Below are 21,240 nucleotides of genomic sequence, written 5' to 3'. Positions count from 1 at the left end.
GTCACAAGACAACACATGTATTGCACTTTCAGATAAGGATGCTCCATTCACTTACTGCAAATGAAACCCCCACAGGTCTGCGAATCCACTTGGGTGGCTTTTTTAATGGTGGAATCAAGGTGGTCTGAGTTACTTGCTCTGGCACCTGCAGAGGAGGAAGGCTCTGTCCTGTGCCAAAGGGATCCAGGTTGTTGAAGGAGGAAGAGATCTAGAATCAGATGGACATGAGAAGAAAATATAATTCAATTCCTCTCTGCATGGAGTAAGTACAAAAAACTATTGCTTAGGAACTAGTTACTTTCCACACTGATGAAAAATGAGGCTAGTACAGCACCTCTTTCTGGAATACCACCAAGTCCCTGTGCAAGAGAAATGGCATTTCAAAACAGTTAGAGCAATTGTTTCTCAAGAAAGTTTTACCCTAAGAGATTTTCAAGTGGTTTTTCCTTAGCAAGATGCAAATTTCCTAAAAAAAACATTGCTAGGCCTAGCACCCAGCTCAAACAGAGGAGTTGCAAAATTACTTGTTTTATGCAAGATAATGACAACATGTGGTCAAAAGTTTTCTAACTTATTTCTTATTTTTTCTCACAAAGGAATTCTGACTCCCTTTTTGTTGCTGGAGTCTTTCAAATGGGTTAGTTTCAAGGACTGTCTCAAGCTTTTTTGGCTTCGATGAGACTGATGAAATAAAAATTTCTTGTCTAGACAAAAGTGTATCAAAAGTGGCCCCTGAGCGAGATTTCTTAAATTTAGAGAGTCAGTGAACATACATACAATGCTGTTCACAAGCATTTTTCATTTTTAACCATGGTTGCATAGATTTGTTGTTTGCTATAGATAATCCTGTTCAAGTTTGACTGGACCATAGGGAATAGCTTTATAATTCAGCTAACCAGCATACCTGAAAGGAAGCAACATCAGGATGATCAAGCTAAGGTTGCCAAATCTTAGAATCACAGGCAATGTTTTGTCTTTCTTCAGAGGAAACCAATTCCAAAGAAAGAATAGTTCTTGAGGAACAGCTTATATCCAACATATCAAACACCCTAAACCTTAAAGAAATAAATATACACAACCAGGTGTGCGATAGAGTTTCTGTCCTGAGACTATCGAATTCATAAGAGAGAGACCTCTTGGTCATGAACTCCCTGCCACCATAACTGTCATTATCTCCTGCTTGTGTTCTTACTTGACATTCAATTTATTCAGGAATTATTCAACACTACTGTTCCCCAATTTTGAACAGTGGAATTGTGGTGCATACACATGAAGAATGCAGAGAAAGAAAATTCTCCATGGGTTAAATAAATCCTTAATCTCCTGCAGCTGTTGCTTGATAAAGTATTTTCTGTCTCTTGCAAATCCTATGAAACTGAACTCAGTCAGCTGTAAATGACTATATAAATAACACTTAAGCCAGTTCATACGTATTCTCTTAAAACCTGTATTGTAAGGCATTTGTTGGCTGGGAGAGGGAGGGAATTAAAAGACTAGACAGCAGATTAAAACTAAAATTTTAGACAGTAGTGACATTTAATCTGTTCAGAGTTTGCTCATCTATTAATTAGCTAAGTAATGGGTTTCAGTATCAAAAATATTAACATGCTCAAAGTTGTAGTCAAAAGACTTGAGGAAAATTGCTAATAGTGGTTTATAAGTAACTTTATAAAATTACCTTCTAAACTAATGAAGAATAACATATCCTATTAATTAGTATCAATGTATTTAATGTTAACCTAATGACAAGAAAAGCTTGTGTACTGTTTTATTTTTAGTCTAACAGTAATAACAATAAAATGTATCTTAACATCACAACTGCGCTTGCTCTTGGTTCTCTTTACACACCTTGTGAGAGGAAATGTGGTCTCTCTTTGGCAGCTGATGGGATTATTAAACCCCACACAGGTAGCTTCTGGTTCCCACACCATGCAGCCATAGGTCCAGGGGTGTGGAGAGACTGCATCACTTAAAAGTGACCCTGTTACACACGTGTGCTTCCACCACTCTGAGCAGTCATGAGAGAAACTGCCAGTCTGTCAAAGTCTAACATAGTCACAGGACTTTACCTTGTCAGCCTGTGTCTTCTGCTGAGCTTCTAAGTTCCCACCCATAACAGAATAAATGTTGATCCACCCATCAAAAGTGGCAGCAGAGAAGACTGAAGGATTCCTAGGACACCACTGGACATCAAAGCACCACTGACTCCGAATGGGCAACTCGTACACCACCTATCATAAAAAGAGACAAAATAGGAGCACAACACAAATAGCCTCCTGCTTTTCCCAAATTACTTGCTCACAGCAAGCCTGTCACTTTGGTTACATGTCATCATTGCATATAAATCTCTTATTTTTGCTTCCTGAAGGGTGCGTTTGAAACCAAATTATAACACCTTGAGTCCAAATAGCTGAAAGTCACAGAAAACTCATGTTAAACTGGATATTCTGACTGTAGAACAAAAATCCCAAAGTGAGAAGTCACTTTTGCTCTGCTTTCTGTATCAGAGTACTATAGCATTGTCACATTTGCTGTTAATAAAGGGAGAGACGCCAGAAAACAACACAATAAAACCAGAAGTCAAGAGGCAAGAATGTGTCATGAGCAAGAACACAGAAAGAATAGTGTGGACAAGGAAAATAAAGAGCCTAAAGAAAAAGAAATAGAATGAGAGGAATGTAATAGCTGCACATGAACTATGAAGGACATTGCAGCCAACAAGTTTATGGTTCAGCATTCAAAAAGCCAAAGTTCAATTCATGGCCCAGTCACAGACTTCCTGCCTGATGCTGAGCAACTCATTAACACAACCTTGATTTTAAACCTCCCATATATAAAATGAACATATGGTTTACAGAACAAAGCATAGACAATCACAGCTTCATTTTCTGTGGGAACATGATCTGTGTTTTCTGTTCCAGATAGAAGCAAAATAATATCATTTGCTTATATGAAAATCTAGATTGCCAAATAGAAAAACTAAAAATGAATCCAAATAAACCAAACATCCCCCAAACTCAAAGTAACCAATACTTCCCTCAAACTTAAGAGATCAGCCATTCTGTATAACTATATTAATCCTTAATACTACAAAGGTTTCCAACTTTTTCACTTGAAAATTTGCTGTTCATTGGTGCCAAGTCAAAAAGAACCCCCTAACAGTAGTTTATACACAAAAGGCTAATTTTAATTTGGACTCTGCAAATCTAGAGCAGCATGCATAAAGATTAGTCAGCCACACTAAGTTTTTTTTAAGTTTTCTACTAAAAGACAGTGAAAATATTTTCATAAAAATTAGACATCAGGAACATTTCAGAGTCTGAATCTCTTCTAACCACTAGAGATCTAGACTAAGTGAGCATCAAATCCCATGAAACTACAAAAGCAGCATTGCATGCATTTTAGGAAAACAGATTAGTTTTTTTCCTTGTCTCCAAGGCAAAAGTGGTCAGCTGAGTGATACTGTCCCATTAAATTAATCTAGCATGTGGCTCCCATCTGGACTTTGCTCAGTATTGTTAGAGCACTTTCCCCATGCTATCATCAAGATCAACTGCATTGTCCAAAGTTCAGTTTTATCCAGGATCTCCACATTGAATGAATGGGTGTGCAATAAAAAATTTTAAACAGCCCCACTTAAATTCAGGTGATACATAATATACCAAGTATGGTAATTCTGAGATACATGACTGGATAAGCACATACACGTGAAACCATTTTACTACAAATAAAGTCTACATGCATTGTTTAACTACACTGTTCCCTTTTCAGTGACCCTCTCTAACATATGCTCCTTGGTCTCCTTCAAATTTCCTCCCAAATGAACTTGCTACTCTAGGAGAAGGAAAAAGAAGAAGCACATGGAAAGAGAGAACACTAAAGTGTGAGCACAGCAAGAGTAATCATAAATTGTTTAAACTAAATTTTAATGAAAAGTTTTCTTCCCTCTCTGATACCTGGACAAAGACGTATCAGCAAAAACCTGTTTCAGTCTGGATATGGACCACACTCATTCACTTCAGAAAGGAGTGCATAAGACACGCTTGAGGGAATTACATTGGCACTCCACAAGGATAAAGGGAAGGACACACACACACAGCAAAGTACACAATATAAAGCAGACCATGTGTACTGATAGCTGTGGTTACACACCTCCCCCAGACTTGGGTTCCAGCACAAGATCCGGTTGTCTTTGGCACTACTCAACAGCAGTTCAGGGTCAGCCTGGCACCAAGAAACAGAGAGAACTCCCCTAAAATAGATCAGAAAGAAATCAGTCACATTTCCTGTACAGTTTGTTCTGCCATCCAGTCACTAAGAAAGCACCATGCACCAGCACCTTGGCTCAGAAATGCTAGTTCTCATCTCTACCTTCAACCAGATTTATCTGGGAAAGAAAGCAGGCCCAGGAGAAAATCACAGCTCCCCAAAGTCCAGAATCCCAGCTGTCTGCCTTGAAAAGATGCAACACATCATGCAAGTCCTCACCTGGTGTGCCCTTCCAGCTGGCTAAGAGGCGAGGTAGCAAAGCGCAAGTCCCATATTTGGATCACTGGCAAACGGTCATCCTCAGAGGAAAGGACTAACTGGGTTGCAACTTCTGGATGCCAGGCCATTCCTGAGCAATGCATCTAGGGACAAAAATAGCACAGGCTGAAAATTCAGCAATGCAAGTTGGCAAAAGCACAAATGGGCCAAAGCCATGTCATTCTGTACTGAACTCGCCTAGAATGCCTGACATAAACCAAGTCTAGTAATGTCTTGCTCCAGGCAGCAAGTAGTTCTACTGTCTCTTCACAGCAAAAAAACCCCCAAAGCTGACCTAGAAAGAAAGCTGGGAGGCTTCTCAAAAATGAGTTGTGAACATGGAAACTGAACGCAAGAGTGCATGAATTTTAAGAATAGTAAGGGGTCTTGTTTCCACATGTCATTCAGGAAAGAAGAAAAAGAGGTGCTTTGATGCTACGTCTCCAAGAGAACTAGTTCCAACAGCTCCTAGAATAAATACACTTGTCCCAAGAGTCTGTGCCACTGCTTTGTAGTCACATGTGGCATGTTGTAAGCTAGTTAGAAATGCAGCCTTTCCTCCACTCACTCTGTTGCTGTGGTCACTGACTTTGATGATGGGCTCATTCTTCCTGAGGTCCCAAACCACAGCCTTGCCGCTGGGGTGAGCGGAGGACAGGATATGCTGCACTTGCCGATTCCAGGACACCACACTGATGTCTTCATGCGGCTGCCAAGACAGGAAAGGCCACATATCCATTATTCCCAAGCTGAGGGAACACTCACAGGAGTCTGTCAATAGTTTAACTGAGGGATTAGGGATTTGATGATACATAGATTCCTCTCTTCAGTTGCTGATCAGCTAACTGGAACTACCAGCAGCACTAACCAGAAAGACTAGGCAAAGTACTTTACTCAGAGTACAGTGGACAGTAAAATTCTATAGGGGAATGTCACCTGGAAAAGTACCTCTGCATTTGAGGAACAGGCACTGGATTCTACATTGGCCAAATGTGTTATAAATCACTCCAGAGAGAACTGCAGCTAAGCACACATATATGATTCTACCCCAACTTCTCAGATGAACTTAAATGGAAAAATGACCTCGTGCAACATTTCAGCAGTGCAGTGAGACGGAAAACAATGAAGTATTCATGACTAATTGCTGTTACTGTATCTACTGCAATGCACGAGATAGGCAAGGAAACAAACAGGAGACTTACTGGAGGAAAAAACTAGCCTGCATTTACTGAAGTTTACTATAAATTTTCTACTTTCAGGAGTTGATTGCCCTGAATAATATAATAAGCATCAGAAGATCAGAAACTTCTTCCTCTTCAAACCCGGGAAATATTACCTGGGAGCAATAGCCAAGATGCATTTAATGGCTCACTGGCTCTGCTAGGGATATGACTTTCATGAGATATGAAAAGCCTCAGCTGAAGCCTGAAATAAATTCATTCCTCAGAGAAGGTCCAATAAACCTTCTTAATCCATCACACATGCCCCAGCTGGATCACAAGATAAACTGGTCAGTTACTTGATTCAAATCCACAAAGAGCTTACCCATCCATGCAAAGCGCATCCTTCCAGAGCTTGCCAGTCTACCTCCCCTCCCTTCACAACACTTCTTCCATCCCCAAGAATGAAACCAATCAGTCTTTTCTGATTCATCTCTCTCCTGACAGACTTCAAAGTCATTCCCATTTCACAGACTGACTAGGCTAGGATGTGTCCACACACATCTTTTTGTCTTGCCTACTGAGATACAAAACTGCACAAGTATTGGCCAGAGGAAAACTCATTTACCTGTGATTTAGTCCCCGGAGTCATAGGCACACTGAAATTATTCAAGTCCCAGATGAAAATTTCAGAATCATTGGCTCCGGAAGCCAAGAGATTACTCTGTAGAAAAATAAAGGAAAAGCTCAGCTGAGATTCCTGCTCACAGATTTCTTAAAAATAAATGGAAGCAAAACCCCCAAAATCTTCCAAAGTGAGATGAGAGCTGCATTTCACAGCCACGGGCATGCATAAAGATACTAACTGGATTATAAACCAAGCACAGCTCTGGCCTCTGTGCCATCCATGGTGGCATAGTACAGACACATTTAAAATGTGTCTGTTTTGTGCAGATGGCTGCTGTTAATCATGATGAAATTCAGCCATAGGCCTCAAAGCCACCATCTCTGGCCAGCTGAGCCTTTGCCTGGCATCAAGGACATTTCTTCTGCAAAGATGCAAGTTTCTCACAACCAACTGCAGACAATTTTCCATTTGCCTCTGTGCTACCACAAGAAACATGTTCTGTTCACTCTTCATTTATGTTGCAGTCTTTTCAAATGCGATCAGAGCCCCACTGAATTAAACAGCAACTGCATAAATAAAGAATGAAAGTTTTAATTTCGAAAGGACAATGGTTTGATATGTAACAATATTACAATACATGTTTTTATAGATGCAGGGGAATTCAGAGGCAAAGCTGTGAACAGAACCAAAATCTGAGTCTCAAACCTGTCTTGTGTAACAACTATTGCACCTCTTAAGTTAAAACTTGTTCCTTTATTTATGAATCTATACACAGAGGAATGCATTTTCTAACATGAAGATTAACTTTGCTTTGATATCTTAATGTCACGCACCTGAAAAGGGTTGAAGTCAAGGGCTCGAACAGGACCTGAATGCTTCTCTGTGCGTGCCATGACAGGATCGCCCTTCGAAGCCAAGATGTGGTGCACGCTGTACATTGTCAGCACTCCGTTATCCCCTCCACCAATGATCACTCCAGAGCACTCTGCAGATCCATTTCCAAAGTTCCCCCAGATCAGCTTATGAAACCTAAAATAAGAAGAAAATAAAGCTGGCATAGGCCATGATGTTCGGTGGTAAGCAAAACACCCTCCTCATTACCAAAACTCACATCCACGTTTCAACCTATCAAACACATCCATCAGTCTGCACTTCAAAAAATCATCTCCTTTAGAAGAGGACTGTGGCTCTTGCATGCAAAAAAAGAAATAAGTTTCCTTCCAGTGACTTTCCAAGGTAATTTAAAAAGGAAGAGTTTATCTCTATTTTTTTGGCTGTTTGATTGTTTGTTTAAAACTTTTAGGACTTCACATGGGATTTGATGGGTGAAATCCTTTAGCCTACACTTTACTGAAAATTAGTTAAGAGATCTATGTGCCTTCATTTCCAGAGCTGTTATCTGAAAAATATGTTTACACCCTTTAAAATCTGCTAGTTAAAATCCAGGCTGTGTTTTACGCTGGGGGCAGATGTCACCCACTGATAACCCCAAGAAATCATCTTGTTTTAAAAAGCTGGAAAGTAAGTTTCACTCTCTCTACTGTCTCTTCAGGGCAAATTGTTAGCCCCAGCAAATTCACATTATACAAAATGTCTCTACTGACTGACTACCCTACTTTTATACCCAATATGATCTGCATCAACAAAAATGTTCCATTTTTGAAGACAGGTCAATTGATTCAAAAGATCATATTATATGCTGTAAACACCATCTCCTCCTCTCCTTTCTTGCACCAGAAAACCCTTTTCAGTTTAATTAATTGATACATCAGTATGAGCCCCTAGTACCTGTTTGAGGCAGGAAGTACTCCTTTCTGCTTCATGTCCAGGGAGGGATCCCTGAAGTCAACTTCAAATATTTCCAAGGTGGCATTTGTACTGAAGGATGCATCCAGCTGTTGGGCAGATGTTCCTAGCAGAAGTACAAGGGCAACAATAGTTGGCATTTTTATCAAGAGCACAAGATAAAAAAAGAGAAAGGCACTGAAAACCTGTTCTTCATAGTCAACACAACCTTGGTGTTGTAATAATTCAAAAGAGGACATGTCTGAACACCTCAGGAAAAGGAATCAACAATTAAGACAATGACTTTGAAAGAAATTAAAAGTTCTTCAGGAAATTCTGGTCACCAAGGTTACTGTTACACACATAACTTTCTTGGGATAGGTGCAACTCATGCACCCTCCTCCAAGAAACTATGGCTTTTGATATTAAGTTCTTCTCTAAATTACAAATGCACTGACATAATGAAATCCATCTACAATTATCATCCCAAGTACTTCTGCATACTGCTCCTCAATCATTACATGTCTTAATCAGACCTTGCAAACCTACTCTACAAGAGTAAGTTCTTCAACTGTGACCACTAAACATGCCTCAACAACCCACAGACAGCCAGCAGTCACAAACTGGTAGCTTCCTTCTTTCTCTTTATTCTTATGGAGTAAAAGCTACAAGTTGATTTAACATTACCTAGTGGGACACTGCCAGGCAAACTGTCCCCCAGTTACTACAGGGATGCTTACAGCATGGGAAGTGCCCAAAGGACTATTAAAAAGCAGTACAATTTATGAAACCACACAGCTTCTGATCTAAAGCAAACTGAAGCCAAGACCTTTGGTTCAGTCAAAACCCTGGCCTTGTTCTCTGCAAACTTCCCCAATGTAAATCCTTCCCAGAAGCTGCAGTTCTTCACAAACTGATCCAGTGTGGCTCTCCTCCATGAGGTGGTCCTTCAGAACAGACTGCTCCAACCTCAGTCCCCCATAGGGTCACAAGTCCTGCCATCAAACCTGTTCCAGCATGGGCTCCTCTCTCCATGGGGTCACAGGCCCTACCAAGAGCCTGCTCCAGAATGGGCTTTCCACAGGGCCACAACATCCTTTGGCATCCACCTGCTCCAGCAGGGTGGATTATAGCTGGGTATCTGTTCCACCATGGACCTCCATGGGCTGTGGGGGTGAGAGCCTGCCTCACTAAGGTCTTCACCAGGGGCTGCAGGGGAATCTCTGCTCTGGCACCTGAGGCACCTCCAGCCCATGGACCGTGGTGACTGCAGCATTGCTTCTCTCACATATCCTCACTCCTCTCTTGTGCTTCAGTTGCACATGGCATTTTTTCTCCCTCTTACTAACTATGTTATCCCAGAGGCACTGCCACTGCGGGGCTCGGCCTGGGACAGTGGTGGGTCCATCTGGAAGGAGGCTGGCACTGGCACCAGTGGACACAGTGGGAGCTCCTAGCACCTTCTTACAGGAGCCACCCCAGCAACCAAAGCCTTACTATGCAAACCCAACCAAACCACCAGAGCCATCAGCTCCACACAGACAAACTTGCCCACTGCCAACTCAGTGAACAGGCTCATTTTCTGCTTCAGGAAATAAAATTGCTGTAAGAATAGTGATTAAGTAATGAAATCAACAAAATAAAACTTAAGTCTTGAAAAAGTACTGAAAATGGAATAATTCACCAAAACAGGCAACTTTAGGGGAGAAGAGGTATATAGTATTTGATTGTCAAGCTACATAATTATGACTGAAGACAGACAAGTACAAGTGACCTTAAACAAACTACTTGAGTTAACTTTTTTCCCCCACAGGCACAGGACATGTGTAATGCAGAACAGCAAGCAGTGTTGGAGTCCATACAGTCTTAATTAGAAATCAAAAAATCATGAATTCAACCTTTGAAAAATCACTCATGTTTAAAATGTCAAAGTTGGGCATAGAAGTAATTCTCTACCACTTACTTTAAAAAATCATAAAAGCTGTAATGTTTTTGGTATATTGCTTGTAAGTCTTCAAGATACTATCAAGGCGGAAACTGTTGAAAGCTAAAACCCATACAACTCTACATAATTTTTTTCTGTGATTCATACTCTAATACTCACAAATTGTGAAGAACTTTACCTGTTGCTATGTAAATAGGGTGGTTGTTTGCCGGACTCCATGCCTGCACAGCTGTTCTCTCAATTTCTTTTAGCTTCATTTTCTGGACTCTGAAAGAAATTTCACAGAGTTTAGAACAGTGAGATACAGCTGATGTGAAGATACTCACATTAGAAACATGATGAGAACACACTGCTCTCAAAACAGTGAAGCTAATTGCTACTTCTTGAGGCAGTGAATACTGGAATAAATCAGGATATTTAAGAATTCTTTAAAACCCCCCCAAAAATTCCACTGTCTGACCCCAAATTTTCTTTCATATTCAGTTCTCTTTTTCATGTGTCCCAATTACAGGAGAGTTTCAGAAAAAAGAAGGGGATCTAAATTAACATACTCAAGTCTTCACTGCAGGCTGGTTTAAATCAGCTACAGAAATTGTTTAAACAAATGCATTTTGATCTAGCACTAGTTGCTCTCTCCAAACAAGCTAATGTTATGTATATACATAAGCAAAAAGGGAGCAGAAGGAATCTCAGGGCAGGCTAAATTCCAAGCAGAAAAGTGACGTGGCAACAGAAAACAAAGTGCAATGCTATCGTGTGCCAATTCAGTTAATGTACTTTGTTCTTGCTTCTCCAAAAAGCAAAGGCAAAAAAAATCATTTGACTTTCTCTTTGAGCCAGCAAATGGTACGAGGTGAGAAGTAATCCACAAGTAACTACTGAGTTTCAATCTCAGCACTGACAGCAATTCTTTATTTACTCAGGATAAATGGAGCGACACCTGTAAAACAAGACCAAAATTTGCCCAAGTCTCTGGAGAGAGATTAGTTGGGCAACAATGTAGCAGGCTAATTGAAAATTAAACATCAACAGAAGACAGCTGGGAGGCTGCAAAACTGAGTATAAAGACAACTAAATACAATACAGATAATTATTGTTCTGAGCAGGATCCCATTCTTACTAAGGAGAAAGCATTCTGTGCTCCATTCCTGACCACAAACAGGCCTTCTAAGCATCATAAATGATGTGTGGGCATTCACAGGCTAGTGGGGTCACTCTCATGAGCAGTGCCTAAACTTTTTGAGCTTGGCTGCACTGCAGTCTTTTAACTCTAGCTAAACAGAACTGTATGCTTAGATGATACCATGCTGAATAAAGTAAAACTGTCAGCAGGCAGCACAGCAAAACTCTCTGCATCTTGTCAGTTTGCTGTGATTAACCTCTCCTGGTTACTTGACACTGTTTGTGTAAACTACAACCTCCATCACATGGCCCTCTGTTCAGATGCAGGGCTTATAAGAAATTGTGGCCTCCCGGGGCCCACACAAGGGGGAAGCTGGGTCAGCATTACTTCTTGGCCTTGGACCTCCCAGCTAATAATTCTACACCTCTTTTTAGGGTTCCTTCTGCCTCACAAGTCAGAAGATAAGGATCCTCTGTCTCCCATGCACTGCTAGGATATGCTGATTGACTAGAATCTATTTAATGCTTTTTTAGCATTAGTCTGCAGCAGTATCTCTCAAAGCTCAAACTGCCAACTGCTATTCACACATTAAACTTATCCCAACTTAGTTAAGGCCCAACAGAATCTGAACAGAACTCTTGTACAATTTTAAAAAGTGAAGTGTAACTATTTCTTCATGCCCCCTATGAATAGAGGTGGAAAGGTCATCTCCTCATTACCATAACAAATCTCTAAAGCTTACTTTCCAATCTTCCAGTACACACTTTGTGGGGTACTTGTTAGGGGTCTACCACACTCTCTCTGTGGTGCATCTCTCAAGATGTTCTAGTACCTACTCATGCCTCCCATACTACTGCAGAAACCCTGTCTAGGTCTTCTCCCTTTGTTGGCAGAGGCGAGTGAAAATATCCACAGAATTTAGGTGAATCGTCTAGCAACAGTCTATTGCACAAGGTTCTAGCCGAGTCCACCACTATGGGGGACAGGACAGCTGGCATGTTCCTTACAAGTCCCTTCCTTGTCTCTTCCTCCTCCAGTTACAACCTATCAGTTGTAGAAGCTGGCTGTGCACTCAGGCCTCACTGCTTCTTGGCTTTTGAGAGGGCAACTTCCCTGATAATATTAATAGACAATGGCCAAGAGACCTTTCCCCTACACAAAATTAGCTAGTCAGGAGTCAGTGAAGAATACATCTATGTACAAGCTCCCCCTCCTTACCTCTGTGATGGACTGACTGCATGCCTGAAATCATTTACCTTTAATGTGCAAATAAAGATAAGCTGCAAAAAATTGTGCGGAACAGTATTGATCAATTGTTTGGCTTTTCTTGTCAATAGAGCATTTTACATAAGAAAGTCAATTACTGCATAATTACTGTTCTTTTTTCACACACTTAAGTCAGGTCAGAATGTGAAGGTGAAGTGTCTTGGTCATGGTAACCCACCCAAATGGAGGAAAGCAAACAACACTCTATTTAAAGTGTCTCAATGTCAACAGAACAACCGCAGAAGTGCTGGATCATAGGTACCAAAGAGGTTCACTGTGTCCCTGGCCCTAAAGGCAAACCAGAAATGCTTTCAACAGAATTGAGGAGGCCCACAGAGGATGCATAAGAAGCTAAAGGATCACAGTATCACACTGTCTCTTAAGAATGTCTGAGCAGTTTAGGTCCACTGCAGCTGAGGATCTGCAGAGATACAGCAGAACCTCCTCCTTAAGTCAGTGAGTTTGAAAGAGAAAAAAAAAAAAGCCTGATTTGAGTCTTGCTTTTACAAAAGTGATCCTTCTGTACACTATGCATATCTGTATCCAGGAGAGTACTGTATCCAGGAGAGTACTCATAATCCTTAAATAAGGAAAAAACCCTTCTTTAGCAAACTCTTCTGTCTGCCTGAGAAAAATTTGCAAGTATTGAACTCTTCCACAGTAGAATTTTTAGGGAGAGGTTGCCACCTGCTGTCATCGCTCAAAATAGCATCTAAGATTCCAAGAATTCCCATGCTTTTCTCGGGACTTCTTATTAATTAATCATGACAATTCCTCACCCTTCTTCTACAGACATCCATCCGATTACAGATCTAATATATTAATGGATCTCAGCCTCAAAGGGAGTGGACAGAAGCAGCAATTCCCTACGGCTTTCCTCAGAAATGGCTTCCTGCACAGACATTAAAGGGTAACAATGCCTGCAAAGCAAAACCTAACAGATCAGAGCACACCTCACCACTGAGAAATAGAGAGCTTGCAGCTAAACAGTGAAAATTCCCAAATTACATTAGACCATGCAAACAATGCTGTCTGAGGCAAAAATTTCTCACCTTTGCTAACCTGAAATACTTATGGCATTACAGAACATTATAGTAAGACCATGGTTGTTGTATGAACTAATTGACCCTCAAAGCTGCCATAATAATTATCCCTGATAGCACTCTAGTGAGGCCTTCTCTCTTGCACCACCCAAATACTGTCAATCAGAAATCCCCTCCCACTGACTTTCCCAGTCCTCCTCCTTCCACTGGACACCCAACCATTCCTCGCTGATATTGGACTTCCAGCACTGCACACAAAGAACCTGAAAGGCTGATCTCCCCACACTTAGCTAAAAAGTGAAACTTGGGCAGAACAAAAAAGATTTTTTTTTCCAAGGTCACCTGGGTGACAAGTAGACACCCTAAGACGTGAAAAACATCCCCCAGCCATGACACAATTGTCAGTGGATAAGACACAAATTGTCCCTAGAGTTTCCACATCCCAGCGCTGATTTAAAGCCTCTGTACTATCCCTTCCCCTTGCACTGTTCTGACATGCTCCTTCTGCAGCTCCCCAACACCCCATAGCCAGGCTGTTTCGTATGTGCTTATTATAAACCCCGATTACAGAAGGCACAGCCACACTCAGCTAATCTCAGCTAATGACTGGTGTGTGCAAGGTGGGGTTGTTGCAGGGCAGGGCTCAGCACATTCCTCCATGACAGCTCCAGTGGTATATAAAGAAACTTCTTGTGCTCTGCGCAGTTTCAGCAGCTGTTGCCCACTGCACAGCGCTGCTCAGACGGCGGTGCACACACGTCTCCAGTGCGCTTGTCTGCACAACAGCATTACCCCGTGGGACGGTGAAAAAGAGCAGGGTCTGGGAGGAAAGCATTGACCTCGGACAGCGGGTGTCAGACGCAGGCTGCGGGCTACGCCAGAGGCCTCTCCGCGGCCCAGGTCACACAGCTGAGGGCCCCCGGCCGCTCCCCGCCGCCGGCCGGCGGAGGAGACACGGGCGAGGGGAGCCGAGGCTCCCGGGGCAAGGAAGGGGCTACGGAACCGGGAGCGGAGTCTCGACAGCGAGACGGGCAGGGCAGCACAGCAGCGCTGGGCTGGGGGGACGGGGCGCGGCGGGGCAGGGCCAGTCCCGGCTCGGTGTCCGGGGGCCGGGTGTGGGGCGGCCCTTACCGGCTGGCTGCCCTTACCGGCTGGCTGCCGTGCCTCCCGCGCCGCTCGCTCCGCAGCCCGGCGCTCCGACGGTGGCCGCGGGGAGCCCGAGCGCCGCCCGCCCCGCCCCGCCGCGCCTGCGCGCCGCCGGCCCCGGAACGCGGCCCCGGAACGCGGCCCCGGAACGCGGCCCCGGAACGCGGCCCCGGAACGCGGCCCCGGAACGCGGCCCCGGAACGCGGCCCCGGAACGCGGCCCCGGAACGCGGCCCCGGAACGCGGCCCCGGAACGCGGCCCCGGAACGCGGCCCCGGAACGCGGCCCCGCTCCGCCGCCCGGCCCCGGAACGCGGCCCCGGAACGCGGCCCCGGAGCGCGGCCCCGGAACGCCGCCCGGCCCCGGAACGCGGCCCCGGAACGCGGCCCCGGAGCGCGGCCCCGGAGCGTGGCCCCGCTCTGCCGCCCGACCCGGCCCGGCTCGGCGCTGCCCCGGGCAGTTTCACCCTCTTTCGGTACCCGAATCGGCCCCGTCCATCGGTACTGGGTGATTCACGCCGGAGGCCAAGGACACCACTACTGGAGCTGGGCTCTGCTGCGGTTGCCATGACCCCCCTCAACTTGCCTTAGCTACAAATGTAATGCAGGCTGAGGGTGTGCAGAAAGGAATGGAACGTGTTTTTCTAAAGTATTTTAATTGACAGGAAAAAATATGCAGAAGGACATAGGCCTTCTTCTCTTACATCTCTCCTGCTTTAAGAAAAAAATTGCCTACATTACTAACTCAATTTTTTAGAATTTCTGAGGCATATTTGCCCAACCCATTATTCCTTCCCCATGATGAAAACCATAATTAAGCTACAGTTTAGAGCAAACTGGGATTGGAAGTCCCCAAAGCAGGCAGCAGCAAACAGCACTGGAATGCAGCACAATGAGCTGGATGGGCCTAGCCCTGCCTCAATGCAAGTGCTACACTATCACACACACCAAGGCTCCTAGTACTGCTCTGATCACCTTCATTTTACTTTAAGGCTCTTACCACTCTCATAACATCGTATACAGGGCTGTCATGTAAGTGCTGTGGAATGGTAATTCTCGACTCAAACATCCCTAAGGAGTGTTTTACCCTGCAAAACAGAATTCAATTTTAAGGTCCCCATAGCTCATAAAAAACTCTTGAAACCCCTTCTGAGATAAAACATCATTGACTATAATTTAAAAGCAAGCATTTCTGTAACAAGGAGAGAAGGTGACATGTTACAAAAACTATGAGGCATGTTAATTGTTCAGCAGCTCCAAAGGAGTTGTAAATATTTAGGTGTAAATAAAACTACGTCCTAGCATTCAATCCTGTAATTTCCTTTAACATATATCCTTATAAAAACCCCTACACAAAAGCAAGCTAACAGTCTCTTTAGAATTAAGGGTTTAAAATCTGTACAGATGGAAAAACTGTGAATCACAGTCTTTATACACCTGCTTCTCTTAAAGCACAAAACTATGAGCTGCGACAGGGTGCTGAGAGCAGAGCACAGCACACAGTTTATAGGAAGCACCTAGAGTGGCCCAAGCCTTCAGCCTTCTGTGACCACCCACTCCTGCAACTCAACAGTGGCATTAGGGCATAGCATGGCAGAGTTGAGAGAAGATTCACTGTAAATTAGTATTAAAGGTACTGTCTCCTCCAGCAACAAGAGGAAAAACCCTTATGTTGGAGTGGAGCTGGACAAATTTAGGAGCTTAATATAACTGTATGTATAAGTTTCCCAATCAAACTGTTGCTGAAGCTATAGGAGGTCCAAGACCAGTGGTTTGCAGCAAAACAGGCAGATTTCACGGGTCAAATATAACTCCAGGCCAGGTGGATGAACTCAGGCCATAAAGGAACAACTGTGGGCACCTGTACACTTGTATCAAAGCAGATCTGGCCAGAGCTGAACTTGCTCATTAGCCTTTTCATACAGCTGCTGTCCACACTGCTCTGCTGGCAGCTTCCATCTACACACTGCAAGGCTCTGTGCCTCACAAGTGCTTCCTACTGGTTATGCAAACTTCACTTGAGAGGGCATCTAGACCTGGAAGAGATCAAAGTCATCTCCCAGTAAGGGCAGACACAGTACCAGACTCCCAAGGACTGGCACTTGCCAATCTATTTCTGTTGTTTTACAGTATACAGTGACACTCCAGTCCAAATCCCAGCAGCATCTGCATTAAATGCCTTGGTTACAGGCAGTATTGCCTATGTAAACAGGCACAGCTGAGGAATGTTTGTGCACAAGATACATAAATGACCAGCAGTCCTAGGTCTGCACTCATAACTTTGCCCTATAGATACTCTCTCATTTAGAAAAATGGCAAAAGTCACTCCATTTCATTAGCTATAATTCAGCTGTCACAAATGAACAGAAGACAACTAGCACAGTAGGTGTCATTGATATATTTCACTGCAGTTAGCAGGTGAACATTGAAGAACAAGTGTTAACATATGCCAGTGAACACTAGACAAGATTTCTTCCCCAGCAGAACTGACGGAAATGTAGCACTTGAACAACTTTCAAATTTCATAGTGTATCACTGTTGGTGGCTTTTTATTGGGGTCTCCTCCTTTCTCCAGATACAGGTCATTGAAGGGATATTGCTTCGGTCCCTACAAGGAGAAACAAAGAGCGGTAAATTCACCACATTCACCAAGCAAATTAAGGGGTAAGAGGAAAATGTCTCATCCCATCCCACCCCTACCCAAATGAAGGCTTGTAATTTATGACCTAAATTTCTATTTCTTAAGTGCTTCAGATAGAATATTAGAGTATGAGGAAAGTTAATTCAGAAATATGGGCTTCCTTGCATAAATTATTTTTTTTAACAGAAACATCAAGGCAGTCTTGATTTTAATCTTAATCAACATTTTATCTCACAGCATGAGGATAACATATTGCAGAAACTGCTTGTGTATTCAGACACATTTTTCAAGAGTACATTTCCCAAATGATATAGCTCATGAGATATAATTAAAAACACAGAGCAAGAGAAGAATTAAAGCATCTCACTTGAGTAGATGCACACACAGGGAAGAATACCTAGACCACAGATAGGATACTGTAAGAGCATAGTTCAAATTAGTTCCCTGTGAACAGGAACTGCACACTATGAAGCAGCATCTGTGAACTGAGCCAGGCCAGTCAAGAGAACAATTTAGGCTAGATGAGGCCACAGGGATATCCTTTTGCCCATCCACTGCCAGCAGCATTTTTGCACTCACACCCATCACTTCAGCAAAACCACTCTTATGGGCACTGGCAATGACAAGAAATACAGCTACTTTTTTTCCCTTTACCCTTAGGCTTCACTCACCACAGGCCTGTAGGATGGGTAGATTTCTCCAAGACCAAACATGATCAGCATTATGCTCAAAAAGAGCAAGAAGTGTTTGCTCATGGTGTGCCAGGGAACGACAGTGGGGGATGTATCAACCCGGTTCCGAATGTACATGTCAAAATCCCAGTGCATCTAAAGAACAAAGGAAAACAATTGCACATTTACCAACAGTGGTCAAGCTACTTCTCTCAAGGGAAGCAGCACATTACAGCATTCACAAAACTGCAAGAAGCTGTTTCATCTCCACCTCAAATGTAGAGATAAAGCAACAGAGGAGGTATATGGTTTACCTACAGTCACAAAAAATTGTTGCTTACAGTAAAACCCAAAAGACTCTACACTTAATCCTACGCATATACCACACAACATACTGAAATATAGGATAGCAGCAGTTTTTATTTCTATGGGTAATCATTCCACCTCAGCTTTGCTCCCCAGGACCACTGGAAAGGCATGGTATTAATTGGAACCCTAATTAATGGAAGCTCAGTCACATACCCAAACAGAAGTGGTGCTATTTCAAACAAAGAAGCAACTACCTGACACTTGGAAGCTGGACCCTCAAAAGAGAGAGAGGACCTGCTGCTGTTACTCCAGGACAAGAGCAAGGCTGGTAGCAAACTAATGCCCTGAACTATAAATAGGAAAGTCTCAAGCATCTTCTGCCTACAGTCTCCTTTCACATTAATAAACGCAGAGAACTTATTAATTTGCAGCTCAAATACTGCTTCCTGATTCCCAGCACTAGCTCTTCCAGAGCTATTTCCTATCAAACCCAGAGCCAGAATGAGCAGAAATCAAAGCTGCCTCAACAGAGGCATTTGCTGACACCTGGAAAACACCAGTATAGCCCTCTTCGTTCCTGATTGCCACGCCATGTGCAAGGGCTTGCACACAAACCTTCCTGCAGCAATCACTACAACACAGGATCAACATGGGTTTTTTATGTGCTTTTATAGTCATTACAACATGCACTTTGCTGTGGTACACATGTTGAAATGCTCTGACACATTTTTACTACAATATATTAAGCACACATACTTAGATGAACTCTTGCTTTTAGTAAAAAAGATCATAAGTCAATTACCAAGCTCAGTAACTGCAGTCAGATTGCAGTTATTCACAAAAACACCATGCACTAGGAGAAGAGCTACTCCTGAAAGGATTTTGAGGAGCTTAGATTTTCAAGTTAAGCTCAAAGTTAACACAGATGATCTATTCACCTTTATCTTAAAGACATGTTGCAAACTTCCTTTAGAGAGAACATCCTTATTTGTAGTCTACCTCAAAAAAGCCCTGGAGTAATAAAGCAACAGTAGCTACTTCCATTGCACTAAAAGAACTTTATTCAAACAGGGGTTTCTTTGCTAAACAATTCTGAACCAGGCTCTCGTACTGAGTCCAATCACACAAATAAAATTACTCCTGCAGGGAAAGTTAAGTTTGTAAAGTCTCCCTTCTCATATGTAATAAGCTATCTGTCCTCAGTACTGTTACAGTATTTACCCAGATGGCCAAAGCCTAACTTTGCCTTGAACTGACTGTCCCTGCTTGCACAGGCAACACACACCAGCACTGGTGATGAAATTACACAAAGGATTCAACAGAAAGCACTAATGAGAGGCACATGTTAGAATTTAGTAACAGGAGCATTGATGAGCAACTTGAGAAGTAGAATTGCTGCTCCTACCGGCTCTCCCCAGTTGTGCCTCATGTCCGGCTGGTCCCACTGGTACCAGGGGTCTCTCTCATATTGCGACTTATTAGGGAGCATGGGATAATCTCCATACCTATGAGAAACAAACATAAAGAAATCTGTACTAATTTAGATATAATTTGTAGGAGACAGGATAAGACAGGAAATAGAATTAAACACTACTTTGTTCTTATAGCTTTTATGCATATAGATTTCTGAAATGCATTAGAACAACTAGCACAACAGTAGTTACCTTGACACCAGACACCATAACAAATGGCATTCGCCAAACTGGCCTTATTGGGCTCTACTAGATGAAAGAAACTGCAAGCTTAACTAAAATATTAGCACATGTCAAAGTATTCCCCAACATTTAAACATCTACTGAAACCTTTATTCTAGACACGGCTTTCAGTTCATCCCACTTAGCCTTACAGTACAACAGCATATGAAGTCTCTCAAGTTTCTCTCATGAAGTCGCTCGTGTTTTATTCACACAAGCCTCATTCAATTCGTTCCTATTTTAAAACACTGAAGCGTCTTCAAAGCTCTAAGCTCACAGTACAGCAAAGGCAGGCATGCAGCGGAGCTACGAGCCTACAGCACGTCCCCACAGAGCCAGGAGCTAGGGGCCCCGGCCCGCTCCCGGCTGCGGAACAACGGCACCGCAGAGCTCACCCCAGGCCATCGTCGGGGTAGGGCTGATAGTCCTCCACCCGCATGTTGTACTTCTTCGCAGCGGCCGCCCGCTCCTCCGGAGTCCGCGGATACGGCCCGGGCATCATGTCCTGGGACATCTCCGAGGCTGCGGGAGAGCAACGCGGCACAGTGGGCGCGGGCCCCGCCGGCAGCCGGGCCGGGAAGGTCGCACCGCCCTCCCGCCCCGACCCCGCAACCACCGGCCCGTGCCCCAGACACCCCGACCCGCCGCCGGCCCTTCGCTCCAGCCGCCGCCTCCCGCTCACCCGCCCGCGCCCCGGCAGGCGCCGCCAAGGCGGCCCGGGCCGCCCGGAGCCCGGCGGCCGCCCGGGGCCAGAGGACACCGCGGAGAGCGCCCGCCGCCATCGCCCCAGCGCGCAGGCGCGGCCGCCGGGCGGCATGGGGCGGGGCCATTGCTCGGGGCGGGGCCGTTGCTCGGGGCGGGGCCGGGGCCGAGGCCGGTGCCGCCCCCGCCGGGGCAGCTGTGGGCGGGCCGGGGCTGTAGCACTGACAGGGGCCGAATGGGCAAAAAGGCACCGGGGCGATATTCCGCCTTGTCTGTCACCGTCTGAAGCGGGGCAACAGGAATGTATGGCAGGAACTGCCTTCCAGACGCGGGGAGCCCACTGCGGAGCAGCCGCACCGATGCTCCATCGGATCGATGCCGTGCCCGGCGGCGTTGTGCAAATCGCCTTCTTTGTATTGGCATCAGTATTATTAAAGTCAATACCCAAATGTAATCGTCTTTTCTCCATGGTGGACAGCAGAAATGGCATGTTAATTTAGCAATGGGATTCTTCAAATGTAAGCAATGTATTTTTGTAAATAAAATCAATATGAGCATTAAAGGATTTTGCAGTTTACTTCATTATGTAAACTCTATGGTAG

General features: G+C 44.0%; 2 protein-coding genes across 5 annotated transcripts in view; both read right to left on the bottom strand.

Annotated features, from left to right (window-relative positions):
• SEC31B (SEC31 homolog B, COPII coat complex component) overlaps positions 1–14,753 on the bottom strand; it is a 35,042-nt gene extending 20,289 nt beyond the window's left edge. The window contains exons 1-10 of one of the 4 annotated variants that reach the window (XM_030275978.4): positions 14,626–14,753; positions 10,224–10,312; positions 8,104–8,227; positions 7,149–7,344; positions 6,316–6,411; positions 5,096–5,236; positions 4,489–4,631; positions 4,153–4,252; positions 2,070–2,231; positions 56–208 (exon numbers count right to left, since the gene is read on the bottom strand). In XM_030275978.4, the coding sequence (XP_030131838.4) occupies positions 56–208; positions 2,070–2,231; positions 4,153–4,252; positions 4,489–4,631; positions 5,096–5,236; positions 6,316–6,411; positions 7,149–7,344; positions 8,104–8,227; positions 10,224–10,302 (1,194 nt within the window). In that variant the 5' untranslated portion in view covers positions 10,303–10,312; positions 14,626–14,753. Of the gene's footprint in view, positions 1–55; positions 209–2,069; positions 2,232–4,152; positions 4,253–4,488; positions 4,632–5,095; positions 5,237–6,315; positions 6,412–7,148; positions 7,345–8,103; positions 8,228–10,223; positions 10,313–10,596; positions 10,680–14,608 lie in introns of those variants that run through there. The other 3 variants (XM_030275982.4, XM_030275979.4, XM_072931044.1) reach the window with 3 other exon arrangements.
• A 2,251-nt stretch (positions 14,754–17,004) lies between these two features.
• On the bottom strand, positions 17,005–20,725 carry NDUFB8 (NADH:ubiquinone oxidoreductase subunit B8). The gene is made up of 5 exons (NM_001245184.2): positions 20,619–20,725; positions 20,332–20,458; positions 19,648–19,747; positions 17,934–18,089; positions 17,005–17,229 (listed from the first exon to the last, which is right to left on the bottom strand). Exons 1-5 carry the CDS (start codon positions 20,716–20,718, stop codon positions 17,137–17,139), a joined length of 576 nt encoding a protein of 191 aa, NP_001232113.1. The 5' UTR covers positions 20,719–20,725; the 3' UTR covers positions 17,005–17,136.
• Between the last annotated feature and the right edge of the window lie 515 nt (positions 20,726–21,240).

The sequence above is a fragment of the Taeniopygia guttata genome, chromosome 6 (genome assembly GCF_048771995.1).
Source record: "Taeniopygia guttata chromosome 6, bTaeGut7.mat, whole genome shotgun sequence".
In the NCBI taxonomy this organism is placed as follows: domain Eukaryota; kingdom Metazoa; phylum Chordata; class Aves; order Passeriformes; family Estrildidae; genus Taeniopygia; species Taeniopygia guttata.
The sequence above is the reverse complement of the archived record's forward strand: the minus strand, read 5'-3'. Positions and strand labels throughout refer to the sequence as shown.